This window comes from Thalassophryne amazonica, chromosome 1, assembly GCF_902500255.1.
Source record: "Thalassophryne amazonica chromosome 1, fThaAma1.1, whole genome shotgun sequence".
Lineage (NCBI taxonomy): Eukaryota > Metazoa > Chordata > Actinopteri > Batrachoidiformes > Batrachoididae > Thalassophryne > Thalassophryne amazonica.
In genome coordinates, this window is record NC_047103.1 from 14250189 (window position 1) to 14272056 (window position 21868).

A 21868-nucleotide genomic window follows, 5' to 3' on the forward strand; every position below is an offset into this window, starting at 1 on the left:
TTTTATTTCTTTATTCATTTATTTCTTTTGACTCACGGGAGCCCCATCCTCAAGGTTCTGGACTCTTTCTTTGAAAGGAGGAAAGAGGGGTTTTTTTTTTTTGGAAGAAAAGATTGAATGATGGAGCGAGGAAAAAGAAATGCCTTCCCGTGATCCATTATTCTGTGATAAATTTACCTGATCACGTCACAAAAAGGTGACTCATTTCATGACTGGGCTGCTCCACCACTCACTCACTCACACACACACACACACACACACACACACACACACACACACACACACACACACACACACACACACACACACACACCACACACACACACACACACACACACACACACAAAACCATAATGCAATATATCACTGAAAGATTACTGAGTTTATTCCTACGCTGATGAGATGACTTTACACGAAGAGGTGGAGTAATGTAGCATTTATTATGACCGAACAGCACAGGATAAGAAAGCTGAATATATAGTCCAGGTACTCTGCAGATATACCCAAAACAAACTGAACAGTTTTTGCATATACGTACAGTAGTGTTCGGAATAATAGTAGTGCTATGTGACTAAAAAGATTAATCCAGGTTTTGAGTATATTTCTTATTGTTAAATGGGAAACAAGGTACTAGTAGATTCAGTAGATTCTCACAAATCCAACAAGACCAAGCATTCTCTTCAAGACTCTTTCATGTTTTACTTTTTTAAATTTGGCTTTAAACTCTTCACCAACACATGCTGACTGTGCATTTATCAGAGCAAGTGGTCTGAACATATTGTGTGTAGAGACACACATACAAAAAAACCCCCACTTCACATCATACTAATTTAGATATTTTATCTGCACACAGTGTGTATTGTGGTTGTGCACAAGAGACAGAGAGATAGATAGATGTAGAGAGCGAGCTCTCTTCTGGATAAGGGGTAGCACGTAGAGTGCAAGATTATTAGGTTCATGCTTAAAACACATTATCTGCAGCAGATTTCACAAGAGATCACCATTTCACTGAGCTTCCAGCACCTTTTACTTTTCCCATATCATCTCAATGTTTTGCCATGACATAATGTGACCTCTGGAAAGAGTACAGTCCTTGTCAAATCTGATGAAAATCAGTTCCGGTAATTAACTTGGGCATTACTTTACACTCTAAAAAGTAATTCAGTGGCTTTGCATATATCATAGTACAGAAACAACATTAGTGAAGGTACAATGATCTTCTTATGCCTCAGACAGTGGACTCATCTCTGTGCTTGTCCTGTTAGACCTCAGTGCTGCTTTTGATACTGTTGACCATAAAATTTTATTACAGAGATTAGAGCATGCCATAGGTATTAAAGGCACTGCGCTGCGGTGGTTTGAATCATAATTTATCTAATAGATACAATTTGTTCATGTAAATAGGGAATCTTCTTCAACAGACTAAGGTTAATTATGGAGTCCACCAGGTTCTGTGTAGGACCAATTTTATTCACTTTATACCTGCTTCCCTTAGGCAGTATTATTAGACAGCATTGCTAAATTTTCATTGTTACGCAGATGATACCCAGCTTATCTATACATGAAGCCAGAGGACACACACCAATTAGCTAAACTGCAGGATTGTCTTACAGACATAAAGACATGGATGACCTCTAATTCCTGCTTTTTAAACTCGATCAAATGAAGTTATTGTACTTGGCCCCACAATCTTAGAAACATGGTTGTCTAACCAGACTCCTTACTCTGGATGGCATACCCTGACCTCTAGTAATACTGTGAGAAATCTTGGAGTCATTTTTTGATCAGGATATGTCATTCAATGCGCATATTAAACAAATTGTAGGACTGCTTTTTTTGCATTTGCGCAATATCTCTAAAATTAGAAAGGTCTTGTCTCAGAGTGATGCTGAAAAACTAATTCATGGATTTATTTCCTCTAGGCTGGACTATTGTAATTCATTATTATCAGGTTGTCCTAAAAGTTCCCTGAAAAGCCTTCAGTTAATTCAAAATGCTGCAGCTAGAGTGCTGACAGGGACTAGAAGGAGAGAGCGTATTTCACCCATATTGGCTTCTTCATTGGCTTCCTGTTAATTCTAGAATAGAATTTAAAATTCTTCTTCTTACTTGTAAGGTTTTGAATAATCAGGTCCATCTATCTAGGGACCTCATATTACCATATCACCCCAATAGAGCGCTTCGCTCTCAGACTGCAGGCTACTTGTAGTTCCTAGGGTTTGTAAGAGTAGAATGGCAGGCAGAGCCTTCAGCTTTCAGGCTGCTCTCCTGTGGAACCAGCTCCCAATTCAGATCAGGGAGACAACAACATCTCTACTTTTAAGATTAGGCTTAAAACTTTCCTTTTTGTTAAAGCTTATAGTTAGGGCTGGATCAGGTGACCCTGAACCATCCCTTAGTTATGCTACTATAGACTTAGACTGCTGGGGGGTTCCCATGATGCACTGAGTGTTTCTTTCTCTTTTTGCTCTGTATGCACCACTCTGCATTTAATCATTAGTGATTGATCTCTGCTCTCCTCCACAGCATGTCTTTTTCCTGGTTCTCTCCCTCAGCCCCAACCAGTCCCAGCAGAAGACTGACCCTCCCTGAGCCTGGTTCTGCTGGAGGTTTCTTCCTGTTGAAAGGGAGTTTTTCTTTCCCACTGTCGCCAAGTGCTTGCTCACAGGGGGTCGTTTTGACCGTTGGGGTTTTTCGTAATTATTGTATGGCTTTGCCTTACAATATAAAGTGCCATGGGGCAACTGTTTGTTGTGATTTGGCACTATATAAATAAAATTGATTTGATTTGATCATAGTAGGAAACAGCTACACATAATTTATATAATATATAACTTAAAATCTCTGAAACACATTCAACTGATTGTTTGAGTTGGATATGCCAAATGAAATCCCTAGAAATTTTATAGTTAATTAATATTAACTTTACATTTCAGTTTATGTTTCAGGGATGTTGTTGGGTGGTGGAAGGAGTACTTCGAGGATCTTCTCAATCCCATCATCACGTCTTCCGAAGAGGAAGCAGAGACTGGGGACTCAGAGGTGGACTCATCTATTGCCAGGCCGAAGTCACGAGGTGGTTAGGAAAGCTCCTCGGTGGCAAGGGCTCCTGGGGTGGATGAAATCCGTCCTGAGTACCTTAAGTCTCTGGATGTTGTGGGACTGTCTTGGCTGACACGCCTCTGCAACATCGCATGCGCAATCGGGGACAGTGCCTCTGGATTGGCAGAACGGGGGGTGTGGTCCCTTCTGTTTAAGAAGGGGGATCGGAGGGTGTGTTCCAACTATAGGGGATCACACTCCTCAGCCTCCCCAGTAAGGTCTATTCCAGAGTACTGGAGAGGAGAATTCGACCGATGGTTGAACCTTGGATTCAGGAGGAGCAGTGTGGTTTTCGTCCTGGTCGCAGCACACTGGACCAGCTCTACACGCTCCATCGAGTGCTCAAGGGTTCATGGGAGTTCGCCCAATCAGTCCACATGTGTTTTGTGGATCTGGAGAAGGCGTTCAACCGTGTCCCTCGGGGCACCCTGTGGGGAGTGCTCTGGGAGTACGGGGTCCGGGGTCCTTTGCTAAGGGCTATCCGGTCCCTGTACGACCACAGCAGGAGCTTGGTTCGCATTGCCGGTAGTAAGTCAAACCTGTTTCCAGTGCATGTTGGCCTCCGCCAGGGCTGCCCTTTGTCACCAGTTCTGTTCATTATATTTATGGACAGAATTTCTAGACGCAGCCAGGGTGTAGAGGGGGTATGGTTTGGGAACCACAGAATCTCGTCTCTGCTGTTTGCAGACGATGTGATTCTGTTGGCTTCGTCAAATCAGGACCTTCAGCATGCACTGGGGCAGTTTGCAGCTGAGTGTGAAGCGTACGGGATGAAAATCAGCACCTCCAAATCCGAGGTCATGGTTCTCGACCGGAAAAAGGTGCTTTGCCCTCTTCAGGTCAGTGGAGTGTCCTTGCCTCAAGTGGAGGAGTTTAAGTATCTCGGGGTCTTGTTCACGAGTGAGGGACGGATGGAGCGTGAGATCGACAGACGGATCGGTGCAGCATCTGCAGTGATGCGGTCGCTGTATCGGCCCGTCGTGGTGAAGAGAGAGCTGAGTAGGGGGGCAAAGCTCTCGATTTACCGATCAATCTACGTTCCAATCCTCACCTATGGTCATGAGATTTGGCTCATGACCGAAAGAATGAGATTGCGAGTACAAGCGGCCGACATGGGTTTCCTCCGCAGGGTGGCTGGGCACTCCCTTAGAGATAGAGTGAGGAGCTTGGTCACTCGGGAGGAGCTCGGAATCGAGCCGCTGCTCCTCCACGTCGAAAGGAGTCAGTTGAGGTGGCTCGGGCATCTTTTCTGGATGCCCCTTGGACGCCTCGCTGGAGAGGTGTTCAGGGCACGTCCCATTGGGAGGAGGCCCCGGGGAAGTCCCAGGACACGATGGAGGGACTACGTCTCTCGGCTGGCTTGGGAACGCCTTGGGGTTCCCCTGGAGGAGCTGGGGGAGGTGTGTGTGGATCGGGAGGTCTGGGCGGCTTTGCTTGAGCTGCTGCCCCCGCGACCTGACTCCGGATAAAGCGGAAGAAAATGGATGGATGGATGGATTTCAGTTTATTTCATTAAAATAAATTAGCATTTGCTTAACAAATTATAGTTTTTGAAACGTAATTTGTTTGGTAAATTTCATTCAGACTAATATACTGAATATTTTTACTTAGATTTACCAAGATTATTAAGTATGAAATGATTTCACAGCTTTTTCATTTACTCAGTATTTTTAAGTGTAAAAATGTTCCACCAAAGGAATTGAGTGGAAGACAGTAACACTTTTCAGAGTGACGTTTTCAGGTGATTTCAAATGAAAAGGTATCGTAAACCACATATGTCACACACAGGCTTGGGGAGTAACGGAGTACATGTAATGGCATTCCGTAATTGGGATACAAAAAAAAGGTAACTGTATTCCACTTACAGAAAAAAGACGTATTCAGATTACAGGTATCTTTAGTAAAAATTGGGATTAGTTTGCAGGATTACAATTTTAATGCATTTTATGATATTATCTGTATACAAGGTCTGTTAGAAAAGTATCCGACCTTTTTATTTTTTTAAAAAAACATATGGATTTGAATCACGTGTGATTGCATCAGCCAAGCTTGAACCTTCGTGCGCATGAGTGAGTTTTTTTCACGCCTGTCAGTTGCGTCATTCGCCTGTGAGCAGGCTTTGAGTGAGGTGTGGTCCACCCTCTCGGCGGATTTTTATTGCGAATAAAATGTCTGAACGATTTGTTGCTTTGCTGCATCAATTTTCTTCCAGAAACTGTGAGAGATCTCCAGGTGAACACCGTTCGGAAAATTAATATGGCTTTCAGGGACGATTTTATGGGGATTACACAGATTAAGGAGTGATCCAGACAATTTAAAGACCGCCCACAACTGCTGAGAGCGCGGCGCGCTCCGAGCGCCCATCGACAGGCTGACACCCCGCTGGAACAACCAGATTATTTCCAACGTGAAGGCTTTGCTGATCCGGGACCTCGTCTGACTTTCACAAAAAGGCTGAAGATGTGGACATCAGCACTTTTTCGGTACATTCTACCATTACAGGAGTTTTTTTCATGGAAAGAGGAGTGGAGGGACGTGCCACGGAACCGTTCATTACGCGGGACAAAACCACCTCGGTGTTGGTCTAACAGGACAGCTTAAAGGTGGATTTCAGACGGCTGTCGGTTGCTTTTCAGTCGTGTGATTATCCAATTTTGATTGTGCATGAGCTGGACCTGCCCCAACATGTGCTGGAAGGCTTCATCCCGGCGTTGCTTTGCGCCATGCAGCTCCACCGCGACGCACGGAGGAGCCGCTCCTCTTTCCATGACAAAAACTCCTTTAACAGTGGAATGTGCCGTTCATTTCTAAACTGGACGCTGTCTTGATCTGGTATGTCGTCTGACTAGCACAGGAATTGTGAAAAGAGTGGACATCAGCATTTTTTCGGCACATTGAGACAGACGTGCGGAGGAATTCCGCGCGTCGCGGTGGAGCTGCATGGCGCAAAGCAACACCGTGATGAAGCCTTCCAGGACATGTTGGGGCAGGTCCAGCTCATGCACAATCACAATCGAATAATCACACGACTGAAAAGCAACCGGAACCCATCTGAAATCCACCTTTAATCCGTCCTGTGAGACCAACACCGAGGTGGTTTTGTCCCGCATAATGAACGGCTCCGTGGCGCGTCCCTCTGCTTTTCTTTCCATGAAAAAAACTCCTGTAACGGTGGAATGTACCGAAAAAGTGCTGATGTCCACATCTTCAGCCTTTTTGTGAAAGTCACAGGAGGTCTCGGATCAACAAAGCCTTCACGTTGGAAATGATCTGGTTGTTCCAGCGGGGTGTCAGCCTGTCGATGGGGGCTGGGAGCGCGCCGCGCTCTCAGCAGTTGTGGGCGGTCTTTAAACCGTCTGGATCACTCCTTAATCTGTGTAATCCCCATAAAATCGTCCCTGAAAGCCATATTAATTTTCCGAACGGTGTCCACCTGGAGGTCTCTCACAGTTTCTGGAAAAAAATTGATGCAGCAAAGCTCCAAATCGTTGAGACATTTTATTCGCAATAAAAATCCGCCGAGAGGGTGGACCACACCTCACTCAAAGCCTGCTCACAGGCGAATGACGCAACCGACAGGCGTGAAAAAACTCACGCATGCGCATGAAGGTTCAAGCTTGGCTGATGCAATCACACGTGATTCAAATCCATATGGTTTTTGAAAAAAATAAAAAGGTCGGATACTTTTCTAACAGACCTCGTATAATATATTTTTTTTCTTTGAAACGAAAATGTGGACAGCATGATGTCTCCTAACCGGGCAAAATATTGATGAAGTTGTTAATGCATTTTCAATGGAGATTTGCGACTGAACACACTCAAAAATATGCTCGCAAAATACATGTTAAAAAAATGACATTTTGACCTGGATATCGAGCCAGTAAAATTAAATTACATTAAATTATATCAGGAAAGTATTAAATTTACTCTGACACACACACACATTCCCAAATATTAGTGTTGAAAGTTACACGGATCTGCACTGTTCAAGCTGCTGAGCTGAGGCGCCCTGCTGCAGCTGATCTGTTCAACGCAGCGCGGCTCCTAAAACCATTACAATACATTTATATACATATTATATTTTTACACAATTATCCTTTATTGACCGAGTTTCATTCATGAAGTCAGTGGTGTGGGTACACATCTCTATGTGTGGGTGTGACTGTGAGCGGCACAGCGCGGGTCATTATAATCTCATTATTTTAAGGTGCAAATTAAAAAACATTCCCAGTCTTGTCAACAATTTTAATCACTAACGACAAGTATTTTAACTAGACATTGGTCTAGGTCGCGCACAGAGCAGTGGAGGGAAAACTTAATAAAACACCACACTTTATAATACTTAATTCCTATTATAAAGAGCAGATTTAGCCACCGCCCAGACATACACCAGGAAGTACTGAAATGACATGGATTACTGTTCTCTCTTTCATGTTTTACATGAATTACCTGATGTGCTCGAGCCAGCCGGCTACCATGTCACAAAGAGTTTTTACATGGCCGTGCGCAACTGGGTTATTGTTAATATTAAATTTATGAAAGGGTTATTGGCTGCATGTAAACACAGTCACTATGTGTTTTAATTTATTTCCACGCGAGGACAGCATGCCAACGTCCACGCTTCACGCTGTAGTTATGCAACTTAATATCCTACAAGCCAGTACAGGCGTCCCCAGCTATGACATGCAAGCACAGATATCTGAACAGCTGCACGCCACAGGGGGACACGCCCACCTCTGTCAGCGGGCCTCGGCAGGCCACAGAAAAGAAAGATTCACTCTCTGTTGCTGTGTTCTGTAATTTTAATGTTAAGTTTGTATTATCATGTTTGACGACACACACCGTAAGCCATTTGTGTGTGCGGGGGGCGGCACAGTTACACCCATGTGTGTTACCAGGTGATGCCACACTCATGGTGCAGTTTGACAATTTTCACCAACAGGTTGAATGTGATCGCCTGCTGTCTACTATCGTACCAGGTGCGTGAATAGCCCCGCCTTTTCTAAGTGTGCCACAAGCGGTGTTAGATGTTCATGTGCAACACCTGGAATTTGACCGACGCCTGCCGAGAGGGGGATTGAATGAGCACACGCAGGGCATTCACTGTCTTTCGGCCGCTTGTGTGCGCGAATGGTTGTAGCGATAGGTGTACGAGGCGTTTGAGGCGGCTCAGATTTTATTAAGAATAGCATGCAATTCCTCCTTTGTGCACTAGTTGGCTTCAATCGTGTTATGTGTGAAGGGGCCCTAAGATTTTTTTTGTAGATGTTAGAATAACTGTACTGAAATCATGAGTTCACATACTTAACATTTTGGTTGTCTGAGCTGACAAAAGCAAAGTGTGAAAATCAGATGGGCGAGGTGTACTAATTATTATGACTGTGCAATCAAGACTCATCCCTGCTCACTTCTTTCTTTTCCATTCCAAACCCACAGCAGAGATGAAACAGCGGGTGTTGTTTTAAGATCACAGTCGGGCCCTCAGGGGTAAAGAAAGGAGTTCGTGTTCTTTCACCAATGCAGCTCCAACTTTCAAAGAGTAATCAATGTTACCCGACAACTATAAAATAATGCTGTCAGATGTATTAAATTTTTGCACAAGAAAAAAAAACGCCCAATGAGTTGTTCTTACCGGTTCAGTCCAGCACAGGCGACTCACGCTCATTCATTCGCATAGAACAATCAGAGCTGTCGCAGTCCACAGGTCTTCATCCACTACATTGAGCTCACTAACTGCCCACATATGAGCATATTCCACTCAGTCATTAGGCAATAAATGAGATGAGACAGAGGTCGGGTTCCATCCTGACCTCCAGCCAAACACAAGCCAATCACTTGTCAGATTTTAATATTTTTCATATGTGGCACTAACGATCTCCAGTCTTTAATGTGCCTAAACATACACACACACACACACACACAAAAAAAAACCCCATCTGAACACGGCCCAGCAAGTCGGTTTATTCCACAGAGTGGATTTAAATTTGTGTCAGGCCGACTGAAGGCGTCTCGCTATCAGGTTTGATTTTCAGCTTCAGCACCTCCAACACAAAGCTTAAAAACCTCTTGACAGCCGGCTACATCTGCAGAGTTTAATTTAAACAGGCAATCTCAAATAAAATGTTACACTACACCATCAACAGTAAACAGTTGCCACAACACATTTCCATTTTTGCTTTGACTTGCAGCCAACTTGATCGTGCACAGTGACGAGAGAAACGGCAAGTAAAGGCAGATGCCAGCGGAACCTGTTAGCCCACTGTCAGCGGAGGACACATGAAGACTGTTTGAAAACCATTTTAATTTAGTGCCTTTAAGGCAAGAAGCAGGACAACACCTGTGAGGCACCACTACGGTGGTCAAGAGAGGCCATAACTCTTCATAATTAAGACAATATGAACAAATGCAGAAACACTCAAACACAAAAATGCAACCTGTTAACCTGTTTAACCTGTTTTAGACATAAGCCAAATGCCAATCATTTTAATCAAAACAATTGCCCAACATTTGTTTTTGTAACACTGATATAAATATAATAGTTAATGGGCTAAAGTTTGTCCAGCAGAACTATAAGAGGTGGACTCCCCAAACTAAGTGGAAATACAAACACATTTGAAGTCCTTCATGCAGACTTTGTTTTGCAATCAAATTTATAACAAAATTACACACAAAAGGTAGGTAAATGTACAGTAAATGTAAATATCACTGAATCAAAATTGAGGTAGTGGTGTATTTCACTGGTTTTACATTTCAATTTTACAAACATAAAATGAATGTATTCAGACAGGGTTGTACAGGACAGTCAGGTGCTTAACAGTTGAGAACATAAAGTAGCCGAAGGAAGGGATTAAATAAACAGAGATGGCCAACACATATACAGGGCTGGAAATTTGAATCTTCCTGGTCATACCCACAGCCTCAGCCAGGGGCATGCTGGTAACATTTTTCAGCCCGGGGAGTTTCATATCCAACCGGCCCACAAACCGCCAGCGCACAGAGATAATAAGAGTTCTGCTGTGGCATTTAAATCCAGCATTTATGTGCTGACTGACTGTGAAAATTGGGTGGCTTATAATAGAAAGAAAAAGTTAGTTAGTTAAAACAAGAACGGTATTGTTAACTCACCAGTGCACCATCTGGGCTTACATTGTGCGATTTTTGGCCCTTTTTCAGCCGATTTTTCACTTGTGCGAGAATTATTTGGATCGCGCCGCGTTTCAGTGCATCCTGCGTCCTGCAGTCTACATGGAGTAACGAGCTGCGTTTAACATGTCACGACCACCTCCTGATGGGGAATCATACGGTCGGATGAAAATCAAACCTGTTCGTTATTTTGGTCGGCTGTCGTGACTCGTGAGGGTTCTGCGCTGTTGAAGCAGCGCTACAAGCGTCTACGCGCTGATTATGTCGCGCACTGTGCATGAGCAAACACCGGAGAGAGGAAACAGTGATCTCATGTAAAGTCTTGTTTTTTTTAATTGCGTTCTCTTGCAATAACCTAATATAATATTAAAGTTCATGCCTATCAGCGCGCACAGTGAGTGGAATCAGGTGGGGGGTAGACTGAACGTATATGCGCGCATGCACGCACGCACACCACACACACACACCACACACACACACACACCACACACACACACACACACACACACACACACACACACACACACACACACACACACACACACAACAGGATTTACGACAGATGAGGGAGTAAGTTGCTACACCTTGCGCAGCTGTAACACTCTGTATGAAATATAGTTTTTTATACAACAGTGTAAGTAGCAACACCTGTTATGAATGTTTATGTTTTCTTTTTTACCGTCCTCTCATGAATCATGTTGCTGTCTGCTGTGTGTGCGCACCCATACACATTCAGTCTCCCCCCCACCTGATTTCACTCACTGTGCGCGCTGATAGGCATGAAATAAATTTTTTTTTTAAAAGAAACGTGGCCCCAACGTGTGATTTTTGAACATACAATGTGAGCAGTCAGATCGCATCAGAGCATCAGGCCGTACAGTGTGAGACCATGAATCGTGCGCTCTGAACTTTTAAAACCCTGCGGTTTTGTCTCACAGTTTGAGCTGGAGCAGAGTACGAGGTCTGTCAATAAAGTAATTGTCCTTTTTATGTTTTTCAAAAGCTATATGGATTTCATTCATATGTTTTTACGTCAGACAAGCTTGAACCCTCGTGCGCATGCGTGAGTTTTTCCACGCCTGTCGGTGACGTCATTCGCCTGTGAGCACGTCTTGGGAAGGAGTGGTCCACCCCCTCGTCGGATTTTCATTGTCTGGAAATGGCAGAATGAAAAGGACTTTTTTTCCATCAGAATTTTTTCAGAAGCTGTTAGAGACTGGCACCTGGAAACCATTCGAAAAATTTATCTGGCTTTCGGTGAAAATTTTATGGGCTTCACAGAGAATAAGGACTGTTACTACAGCTTTAAGGATGGCTTTAAGGACGGTCGGCGCACCGCGCTCCGAGCTGCGACCACGATGCACAAACCACCGGTTCATTTCTAAACGGATGGCTCTGTGGATACGAGACCGTCGTGTGCTCTTTCTCTGGTTATCACAAGAGCTGGACATCAGCCATTTTCCGGCAGATTTCACTTTTAACAAAAGATTTTGTCATGGAAAGCCGCGCGGACGCTTCTCGCGTCACGACCGATTCGCTGATGAAGCGAGACAAAGGAACACCTCCGTTTCGGAGTGTTAGAGGACAAATACAAAGGACCGTTACTTTATTGACAGACCTCGTACAATGATTGAAAATATCGTACAGTGACTGCCCAGCCAAGTCAGTGAAGTCTGTAAGTAGCTGGAAGAGGTGGTACTGGACTACAAATGTTGATACGGCTGACATCCTGGCATCAACAGGCACGTAGCTTGTTATGCCCGGCCCTATTTACCATTTCCCTCTTTGCTCTGTCTTCTTGAAAAATGTCTGTGAGCTTTGCACACTTGGCAGCATCTTCCTCCAAAGCTTTTCTTTTTCTTAATCTAGCTTTTTCAGCTCCACCTGGCTTTTTTCTGTCCATCTTTTCACTCATGGGCCACTCCTCCTATACTTGCTAGTAGCGCAAGTCCCATCTGAGTGCACAGGGCCTGATTGGACTGAACTAACTGTAATGAATGCATAGGGGTGTTAAACGTGTAATGGTATGTCCCTACCTTAGGCTTTGGAAAAGATAACAGCATTGCAAAAGAAGCAGTCTTAAGTTATTTTCTTGTGAATTTTCATGATTGTAAAACATTTATAACACTTAATGTCTTCTCTGTAAGATACAGCAGCCCAAGTGTCTTGCTGTGTAGCCTAACAGTTAGTGGTGGTCATATATGTATGCATATATTAACACCCCCTCACAACGGCCCCAGGTTGGACCAGCCCATCGGGAAAACTCCTGACTCTCCCGATTACCCAGCACACGGTAGGCCTCAGCCTAAGCATGTTGTTGTTTTGCTGAGTGTGCTGTAGCTGTGCTGTGCTGAGTGTGCTGTAGAAAGGGATTAAATCAACAGAGATAGCCAACACATATACAGGGAAATTTGAATCTGCCTGGTCATACCCACAGCCGGCTATTTTGGGGGTAATTTTCAGTTCAACTTAAAAAAAAAGGTACCAGTTTGTTCCCCATGTCATGGGGATTATATATATATATATATATATATATATATATATATATATATATATATATATATATATAGTTTTTAGGGCTACATATTATAGTTTGGGAGTTTATTGCACATGGTACAACATAAATGGCTATTTTGGGGGTAATTTTCAGTTCAACTTTTAAAAAAATGGTACCGGTTTGTTCCTCATGTCATGAGGATTCAGAATATATATAGTTTTTAGGGCTGCATATTATAGTTTGGGAGTTTATCCCAGACAGACAGACAGACGTAGCCCTTTATGTATATAGATTCATGACTTTACTCTTAAGCTAGATATATTTTTGTGGTATAGAGGAGGGTTTTATTAAAAAGAAGACCTGAAAGTTCAGCTATAATTTGTCAGATGCAAGCTTAGATTTAATGTTTTGGTGAAAGAAAACCTTCCGCTATATCACTTCATGATGAAGCTCTATAAACTGGGGATACAAAATGCAAAACATGCACTATGCACAATTTCTCCAAACACAGCCACAGAAGCCTGTAAAGAGTGCCATACTGTTTGTATTTCTTCATAACCGATGTAAATAAAGTTCAAGACATATTCAGTGACTTGGAAATGTTCATGTATCCATCCCTTGACTTGTCTGAAGAAAACTGGCAATTAAACTGATTATTTACAGGTATTATACCAAAGGGGCTCATTACTTATGCAACCCATCATCTTGGCTGTTATATTTTTAATGAATTTATATCAAGTTGTAGAGATTTACTTTCAGTTTGAGTCTAAGGAAGATAATTTAGAAATTTTTATATTGGTTTATATTAATTTACTTTTTTAAAATGCCATAAACAAATGAAAATGTGTGAAATACCAATGGGTATGAATACTTTGGCAAGGCACTGTATGTGCCATCCATTTCTACTGCCACATGAATGGCATTAGATGATTTTTGTCTTTAAATCTTTCCAACATGGTTAGCTGAACCGATATAAAATATATACACATTTGCAGCTAATATGTGTTTTTTTTCTCTTTACTTTGTTTCTGCAGCTACCAGAACAGAATTAATTGTCCATTCAGTGATTGGCCATTGCATGAAATTACCAAAAATGTATCATTTTATTACTCTCCATACATTCCCAATGAAATGACATAAACTTGACTACTTGCAAAGTGTCTGTTTTTTGGGTGCATTGTGTGAACTTGTCACAGGCACATCATCAAATTTAACTGTTACATGTATTAATTTTTACCTGAGGCCAAAATATGGCCTTGGGGTATTGCAAAGACTTTGCATCCATCCACCTGTCTGTCCATCCATATGTCTGTGCTCAACATAAGTCCATTCCTTTAACTGTGTTATATTTTAAAAACTGCAACTACGTTTTGTTGATCTGATGCCAGCATTTTGTTGCATTTGAGAGAGTTGTGTTAATTTGTAAGTGTTGTGGCATTTCTTGGCCACCGTGCCCTACTCTATACACAGGAGCCATAAACACAACCAGCAGTTTTTTTTTCCAATTACTCTCCTGAGAACACCCAGAGAATGTCCACTATACTGCTTTAGTCAAACACTGATAGGAACTTTTCTATTTCTTGATTGCCATGCACACTGTGTGCTAGAGTGCTGATCAAGCTAACTTCATCCTCCAATGCAATTTCTGTAACAGCAACCAGAGATACGGGCCGCAACAAATTGCTGTGCTAATTCAAAGACTGGCTCATTCAACTGTCTCCAATGCGACACTTGACATTTTTACAATGGCAGTGATATGCATTTAAATGTGAAACAGGGGTCTGTGGAACACAATGATTCCATCTTCAAAGTAAAACGTTGTAGCAGCATGCACACACACAATGCAGCTTTGCAAAGTGTAGCAAAAACGTTTGCACGAGTGTCAGAGAGACTGTTGTAGCAGGCCTGTGCAAAATATGTGTGTGGACGTGTGAACACCCACCAGCCAAGCTGCCAGGCCTCTGCAGTGTAGCAGTAGTGTAGAGCTCGTGAGAGATCTTGTACTGGTCAGAGACGTGATGAGCTGCCAGTCGTTTGGGAGACAGAGTGGCATAACTTCCTATGCCTGAACTCATCTGCAAAGACAAGAGATTTGGTTTTTCTGTTGAAAAGTTAACATCTGGTATCTGGTAGTTCACATCAGACAATCAAGATGTGTCTGTCGTGTCAACTTTCTGCTTCATTTCAAGGTGTTTAACAAAAACCTTGCATCAACCATTTAGGAATTACAGCCACTTTTATTCACAATTTCTTCATTTTCTGAGCCTATTGGTCATTAGATAAACTAAATATAAGGATTATTCTTACTATAAACCATCACTTTTACAGCCAGGTTTCAAAGTAGAAGCATACAACTCCTTCAGAGTTGTCATGGGTATCTTTGTTGCATCCCTTGCTCGTCTCCTTGTATTGAAGAGAAATACAGCGCAAATTATGCCATGACAAAACTCAGATTTCATTCAGATTCACCAAATCATTGACAGCTGTAATCTCTAATGGAAGCAAACAGAACTATGGCAAGATGAAGGTAATAAAGGAAGGGCTGGAACAAGGGCAGAAGCACAGGACATAAAGCACAATGAACTGGCAGTGACACACAGAACACATGAGGCTTAAATACACCGCAGGAAATCAGGGCGTGACGGGAGACAGGTCCGGACAACGTTCAGGAAGGGGGTGTGCTCGGATGAGACAAGGATGAAGGAAGACGGGGCACAAGGGTCAAGAAAAATCCATGACTGTAACCAACAGTGATCAAAAATAAAATACTTAAAACAAAGATAAACAAAACCAAAGGCCCCATCAAAGACCCACACAAAAGGAACAAAGAATCAAACAGACAAACAAAAGAAAGACCAGAAAAGAGATCAACAGAACAAAATTAACGGAACTCAACAAGTAACAAAAGTAGAAAAGTAGAAAATCGAGGACTGGGGCCAGACAGAAGAACCATGAGAGAGAGAAAGAGAGAATAGGCAGGTTTAGAAAATGGATGGATGGACAACATGAATAAAAAAAAACTGTTCATAATTGGATTGTCTCAAAAGTAAAGGAGACAACTCAAATGTGGGGAAGGAATGTTGAATGTTGACATCCATATTAAAAATTGGTAGGACACACAATCCCTGTCCAAATCAGATATCCATGTCCGTATACCAAGAACATCCACTGTCCATCATGATACATTGCTGCGTTTTTAATTATAAAATGTGCAAAATGATTCAAACATAAAATATTGTCTCCAAATGCCATCTGCGTTTTCATAATAAAAACATCTTTGGGCTGCAAACTAATATGTTTGGACTTTCTGGACTTTAAGCAGCCCGGATGCACTTCAGCCATAAAATAATGAAGTTGTACAAAGGAAATGCTCAACATCTTGTTATAATGACATTTGAAATGATTATCCATTTGGAGAACTAAAACTGATTTGCACAGATCTTTGTTGGGAGATGTGACTCAATCTTGGTGCAGCGCTGTGTTAATCCTTTCTTCTTTGTCATGATTAAGTATCTGTCGACAGGCGTACAATCTCCCCTTCAACACCCAGCCAAAAAGATAACTTCATAATATTAGATTAGAACACGATGGCACGACTGCCAATAAAGTCTCTGTTCAGGAATTCTGCACACTGGGCATTAATACTGTAACTGTTGAACTTGAAATATAATCCTTGTGTTTTTGTGCTGCGCGGTGTTGGATCATAATCGATGAGGAAGCAGTGCTGCCTATTGAATAAGTGTCTCTGCTACACAAAAAAGTGGTGATGTGTTGAAAAATCATGTGATAAATGTGCAGTGGGTGAGGTAGATGATTTCCTCCAAATTATCTAACACCAAACAACTGTTCAAACAATATATTCATTAGAATATTCGATGGATGTCAAGCTTGGCTGCAGGACAAAAATTGATTTTAATGTCACAAAGTACTACATCAAAGAACGTAAGTGTAGCTTTGTCCATGTACGTATACTGTATTAAGATAGATGTTGGAAAGTATGATATAGTTCTCTGTCTGTGGACTAAGATTTCCTCTTTATTATGTTTCTGATCCAAACTAGGTGAATGTTACAAAGGTAACTTTTTAAAAATAATTATTACAATAAATAAATGTTAGTAATGTTGTTTCCACCAATGCAAGAGTCTGTTCACTTTCCAAATACTATGAGAATAATAAATGTAATATTATCAAACTAGTGATTAAGTTCTGTAACAATTATGACATTAACTCTTGAGTTTTATGTGGAATTTTGATTGCTACTGTAAGAAATATGACATTAATTCTCAAGTTTCCCATGTAATTTCACCCACTGCTGTAAGAATTATTACATTAATTCTTGAGTTTCTGGTAGAATTTTGATTGCAAAAAATTGAATAATGGTGTTCGAGTGCCCCATGCAATGTCACCCACTACTGTAATAAATATTACATTAATTTGTGAGTTTCCCATGAAAGTTTGCCAACTACTGTAATCATTATTACATAAATTGGAATTCTCACACATTTCAGCCCTGATATTACAATCCAAATTCCAATGAAGTTTGGACGTTGTGTAAAATGTAAATAGAAAAGAATACAATGATTTGCAAATCCTATTCAACCTATATTTAACTGAATACACCACAAAGACAATATATTTAATGTTGAAACTGATAATCTTTATTGTTTTGTGCAAATATTTGCTCATTTTGAAATGGTTACATCACCTTTCCTTCTAACAACACTTAATAAGCGTTTGGGAACTGAGGACACTAATTGTTGAAGCTTTGTAGGTGGAATTCTTTCCAATTCTTGCTAGATGTACGACTTCGGTTGTTCAACAGTCCGGGGTCTCCATTGTATTTTGTGCTTCATAATGCACCACACATTTTCAATGGGCGACAGGTCTGGACTGCAGGCAGGCCAGTCTAGTACCCGCACTCTTTTACTATGAAGCCACACTGTTGTAACACGTGCAGAATGTGGCTTGGCATTGTCTTGCTGAAATAAGCAGGGACGTCCATGAAAAAGACGTTGCTTGGATGGCAGCATGTGTTGCTCCAAAACCTGTATGTACCTTTCAGCATTGATGGTGCCATCACAGATGTGTAAGTTGCCCATGCCATGGGCACTAACACACCCCCTTACCATCACAGATGCTGGCTTTTGAACTTAACGCTGGTAACAATCTGGATGGTCTTTTTCCTCTTTTGTTCGGAGGATACGAAGTCCATAATTTCCAATAAGAATTTGAAAGGTGGACTCATCAGACCACAGCACACTTTTCCACTTTGCATCTGTCCATTTCAAATGAGCTCAGGCCCAGAGAAGGCGGCAGCGTTTCTGGATGTTGTTGATGTATGGCTTTCACTTTGCATGGTAGAGTTTTAACTTGCACTTGTAGATGTAGCGACAAACTGTGTTAACTGACAATGGTTTTCTGAAGTGTTCCTGAGCCCACATGGTAAGATCCTTTACACAATGATGTCGGATTTTAATGCAGTGCCACCTGAGGGATCGAAGGTCACGGGCATTCAGTGTTGGTTTTCGGCCTTGCCGCTTACGTGTAGAAAGTTCTCCAGATTCTCTGAATCTTCTGATTATATTATGGACTGTAGATGATGGAATCCCTAAATTCCTTGCCATTGAACATTGAGAAACCTTGTTCTTAAACTGTTGGACTATTTTTTCATGCAGTTTTCACAAAGTTGTGATCCTCACCCCATCTTTGCTTGTGAACTCACAATTAGTGTCCTCAGTTCCCAAACACTTATTGAGTGTCATTAGAAGGAAAGGTGATGTAACACAGTGGTAAACATACCCCTGTCCCAACTTTTTTGAAATGTGTTGCAGGCATCCATTTCAAAATGAGCAAATATTTGCACAAAAACAATAAAGTTGATCAGTTTGAACATTAAATATCTTGTCTTTGTGGTGTATTCAATTGAATATAGGTTGAAGAGGATTTGCAAATTGTATTCTGTTTTTAATTTACATTTTACACAATGTCCCAACTTCATTGGAATTGGGGTTGTATAATGATTATTACATAAATTCTTGAGTTTCTTGTATGAGTTCCTGAAGAAATTTTGCCTGCTTCTGTCATAATTACCACATTAATTCTTGAGTTTCCATGTAATTTTGACTGTTACTGTGAGAATTATTACATTAATTCTTAATTTTCCTGTGGGATTTTAATGTTTGAGTTCTGCATGCTTTAATAATTATTACATTGATTCTTGAGTCTGCTGAAATTTCGCCTGCTATTGAAATACCTAAATTTGAATTCTCATTCAATTCAGCCTAATATTGTAATAATTATTTATTATATGGCTACGACGCTACATGCACTCTGATGGGCTGAATTCCTGATATTTTCCCATATAAGACTGTTACTATGACAATCGGTCCGGCTCACATCGTTACAAACCAGAAAGCTAAAAACACGATTTGAAAAACCAAGTCGGACATGAACGTACTCCATGAATATCTAAACAGCAATGGAAAAAACACACAGATTGAAAGCTTAGCAGCTAACGACTGGACCAACCATACAAGCCATATAATAATAATTATTACTCAAATTGGAATTCTCAGGCAATTCAGCCCAATATTCAGAATCAGAATCAGCTTTATTGGCTAAGCATGTCAATGCATACAAGGAATTTGACTCCGGTTGCACTTGCTCACAGTACTATCACAGACTAGATAACTAGACTTAAACAGGACAAGCATGAGGAATAATAATAAATAACATCACTGCAGTTTTATTGTAATGATTATTACATTAACGTTTGGGTTTCTCATGTAATTTATGCTGCTACTGTAGTGACTACATAAATAAATTTGAGTTTCTAATGTCATTTAGGTAAACTTTCCTGTCTAATTCCATCCACTATTGTAATAATTATTAAATAAAGGGTGATTTCCCTGTGCAGTTTCACATGCTGCTTTATCAGAGTCAGAATCTATAGAAACATTGTCGTATTAATAGAAAGAGGCATTAGTGGCACAACAAACATTTACTGCAACAGCTGTACATTCAGTACTCTAATAACTGTTGCAACAGTAAGAGTTATTACAAAACGATTGCAGCACGTGACTAAAAGTCGTTCTACGCCGACGTGGAGTGACACAAAAAAGGATTCGGTTCATAGGGCAGATGCCGTCCCGCACGTCCTCTGATGAAACCTACCACCTTGATTGACATATACTGTACCTGGTGAAGAGGGGATGAAGATGAGCTGGCTCCTCCCCCCGCTGTAGAGTTGGGTGGAGATGCCACCCTAAGGGGAGACCCGCCCCCTCCTGCTGTTGTCACAGCAACTGTGGTGCTGAAAGGCAAATGGAACAAAGTATCGCAAAGTGTCTATAAAAACGTCATCAAATAGTATCAATTTCATACCACATAAATAAGTCAATCACATTTTTAAAAGGTAATTTTCCATTTTACATTAATTCATACACTTTACCTTTATTACACTTTAAACAAACTGAGTGCATTTGTAACAATATAAAAATAATTATATTGTAAAAGTGAACAACTCATTCACATATGAAGCTAATAACCTTCTAAATTTCAGGAATAATAATCATTATCAAGGTTGGCACAAGAGAGAACTTAGTGGTTTGTTTTATTTGTGTTTAGTTGTTTTTGTTTTTTTATTTAACTTGGACTAGGCAAGAAACCAACAAGGGAATGGAGTAAAATGATCTATGCCCGTGTTGTGAATTTGTGTGACTTTATGTAACCAAGAACATAGAAAAAGTAACGGAGTAAAATGGGTTACACATGTGTCTGCCTGCAGCTAGACTTCAGCAACTGCTTTGTGTATTTCTGTCATTTTACATAAGAAAGAACATATCCGCTACTTTTTTCTAATGAGCTGGACTAGGCAAGAAACAAAGACAAGTAGTGGAGAAAAATATCTTAATAACTAGTTTGTGAGTTTTTGTCATTTTATGGCCATCTTTTTTCAATAAGGTATTGGAGTAAAATGGTCTTTGCCTGTGTCTGTCTGGAGCTGGATCTCAATAGCTGCGTTGTGAACATCCATCATCATCATCGTCTGGTCTGTAGTCTGTCATGTCAAAATTTGGTGAGATGACATGCTCTATACAACAGCACCATGTCCATCTCAAATACCTACCTCACGTCTGATGAGCTACTGTGCCCGCTGCACACACCGGAGGACTTCACAATGACCAAATCAATCTCCAGGACAGTGATTTTCAAAACCAATTGTTGTTCCAGAAAGACACTTACTTTGCTCATTTGGAAACTGACATTTCTACTGTGAGGATCTGGATTTGCAATAAACTATACCTGGTTACACTAAATATGCACACACACCATATCCATAAAGATCCCATCAAGAGTGTTGGACGTTTTCCTCCATTTAAAAAGTGAAATGCGAAAGAAACTTTCAAAAGGCAGAGAGTCCGAATATCTATAAATTGCCCCAAAAAGCAAAAAAAACAAGCACAATATGTGTCACTGGGCGCATTATCAAATCCTGATGGAAAATAATGTTTGGTGGTCTAAAAACTGTGCACAATTTGAATCATCCACCGGCCAAAATACTGCTGAAAACAGCATCAATGGATGGAAAGACAAATCAAAACAAAAATATTGGAAGTCCTACAGAAGCTGGCAAGAGAATGTTATTTTCTTTATACATACATTAAAAAATCTGGTTTATATCAAGCTGTGAGGCTTGTATCATGTATAATCGTGTACTGTGTTATTCCACATCAATACCAGAAGCGACATCTTGATAAATGCATCAATATGCTACCTGTATGACTTAGCCAAGCGGTTGACTGGGGACTGTTTGTTGGGTGAGGAAGAGGAGGAAGAAGGCAGGTGCTGAGCGGTAGAATAACCAGGCGTGTCAGATGATGATCCCAGGCGTTGAAGCTTACTGGGGGAACTGGAGGCTGAGCCGCCTCCTCCTACTCCTCCAGACAGAGGAGAACTGACACGCTGAGCAGGCAAAGTGGAGCTGGAGTAGTATATAGCTGGATCGTGTGAAAACACAATAAAGACAAGCATGTCAGCAATTTTCAGAACCACTTTGGTCATTGATTTGCCACAGCTAAACAACATATGAGTTATCTGCAGGAATATTAAAATTCATAAAGCTAA

At 41.2% G+C, this 21868-nt stretch overlaps 1 protein-coding gene across 2 annotated transcripts in view; it reads right to left on the reverse strand.

Moving 5' to 3' along the window:
* Nucleotides 1-21868, reverse strand: part of ctnnd2a (catenin (cadherin-associated protein), delta 2a) — a 923305-nt gene that overhangs the window by 440926 nt on the left and 460511 nt on the right. For both annotated transcript variants that reach the window (XM_034165435.1, XM_034165372.1), the window contains exons 8-10: nt 21519-21741; nt 19940-20054; nt 14685-14817 (exon numbers count right to left, since the gene is read on the reverse strand). In XM_034165435.1, coding sequence (XP_034021326.1) covers nt 14685-14817; nt 19940-20054; nt 21519-21741 — 471 coding nt within the window. The remainder of the gene's footprint in view (nt 1-14684; nt 14818-19939; nt 20055-21518; nt 21742-21868) is intronic.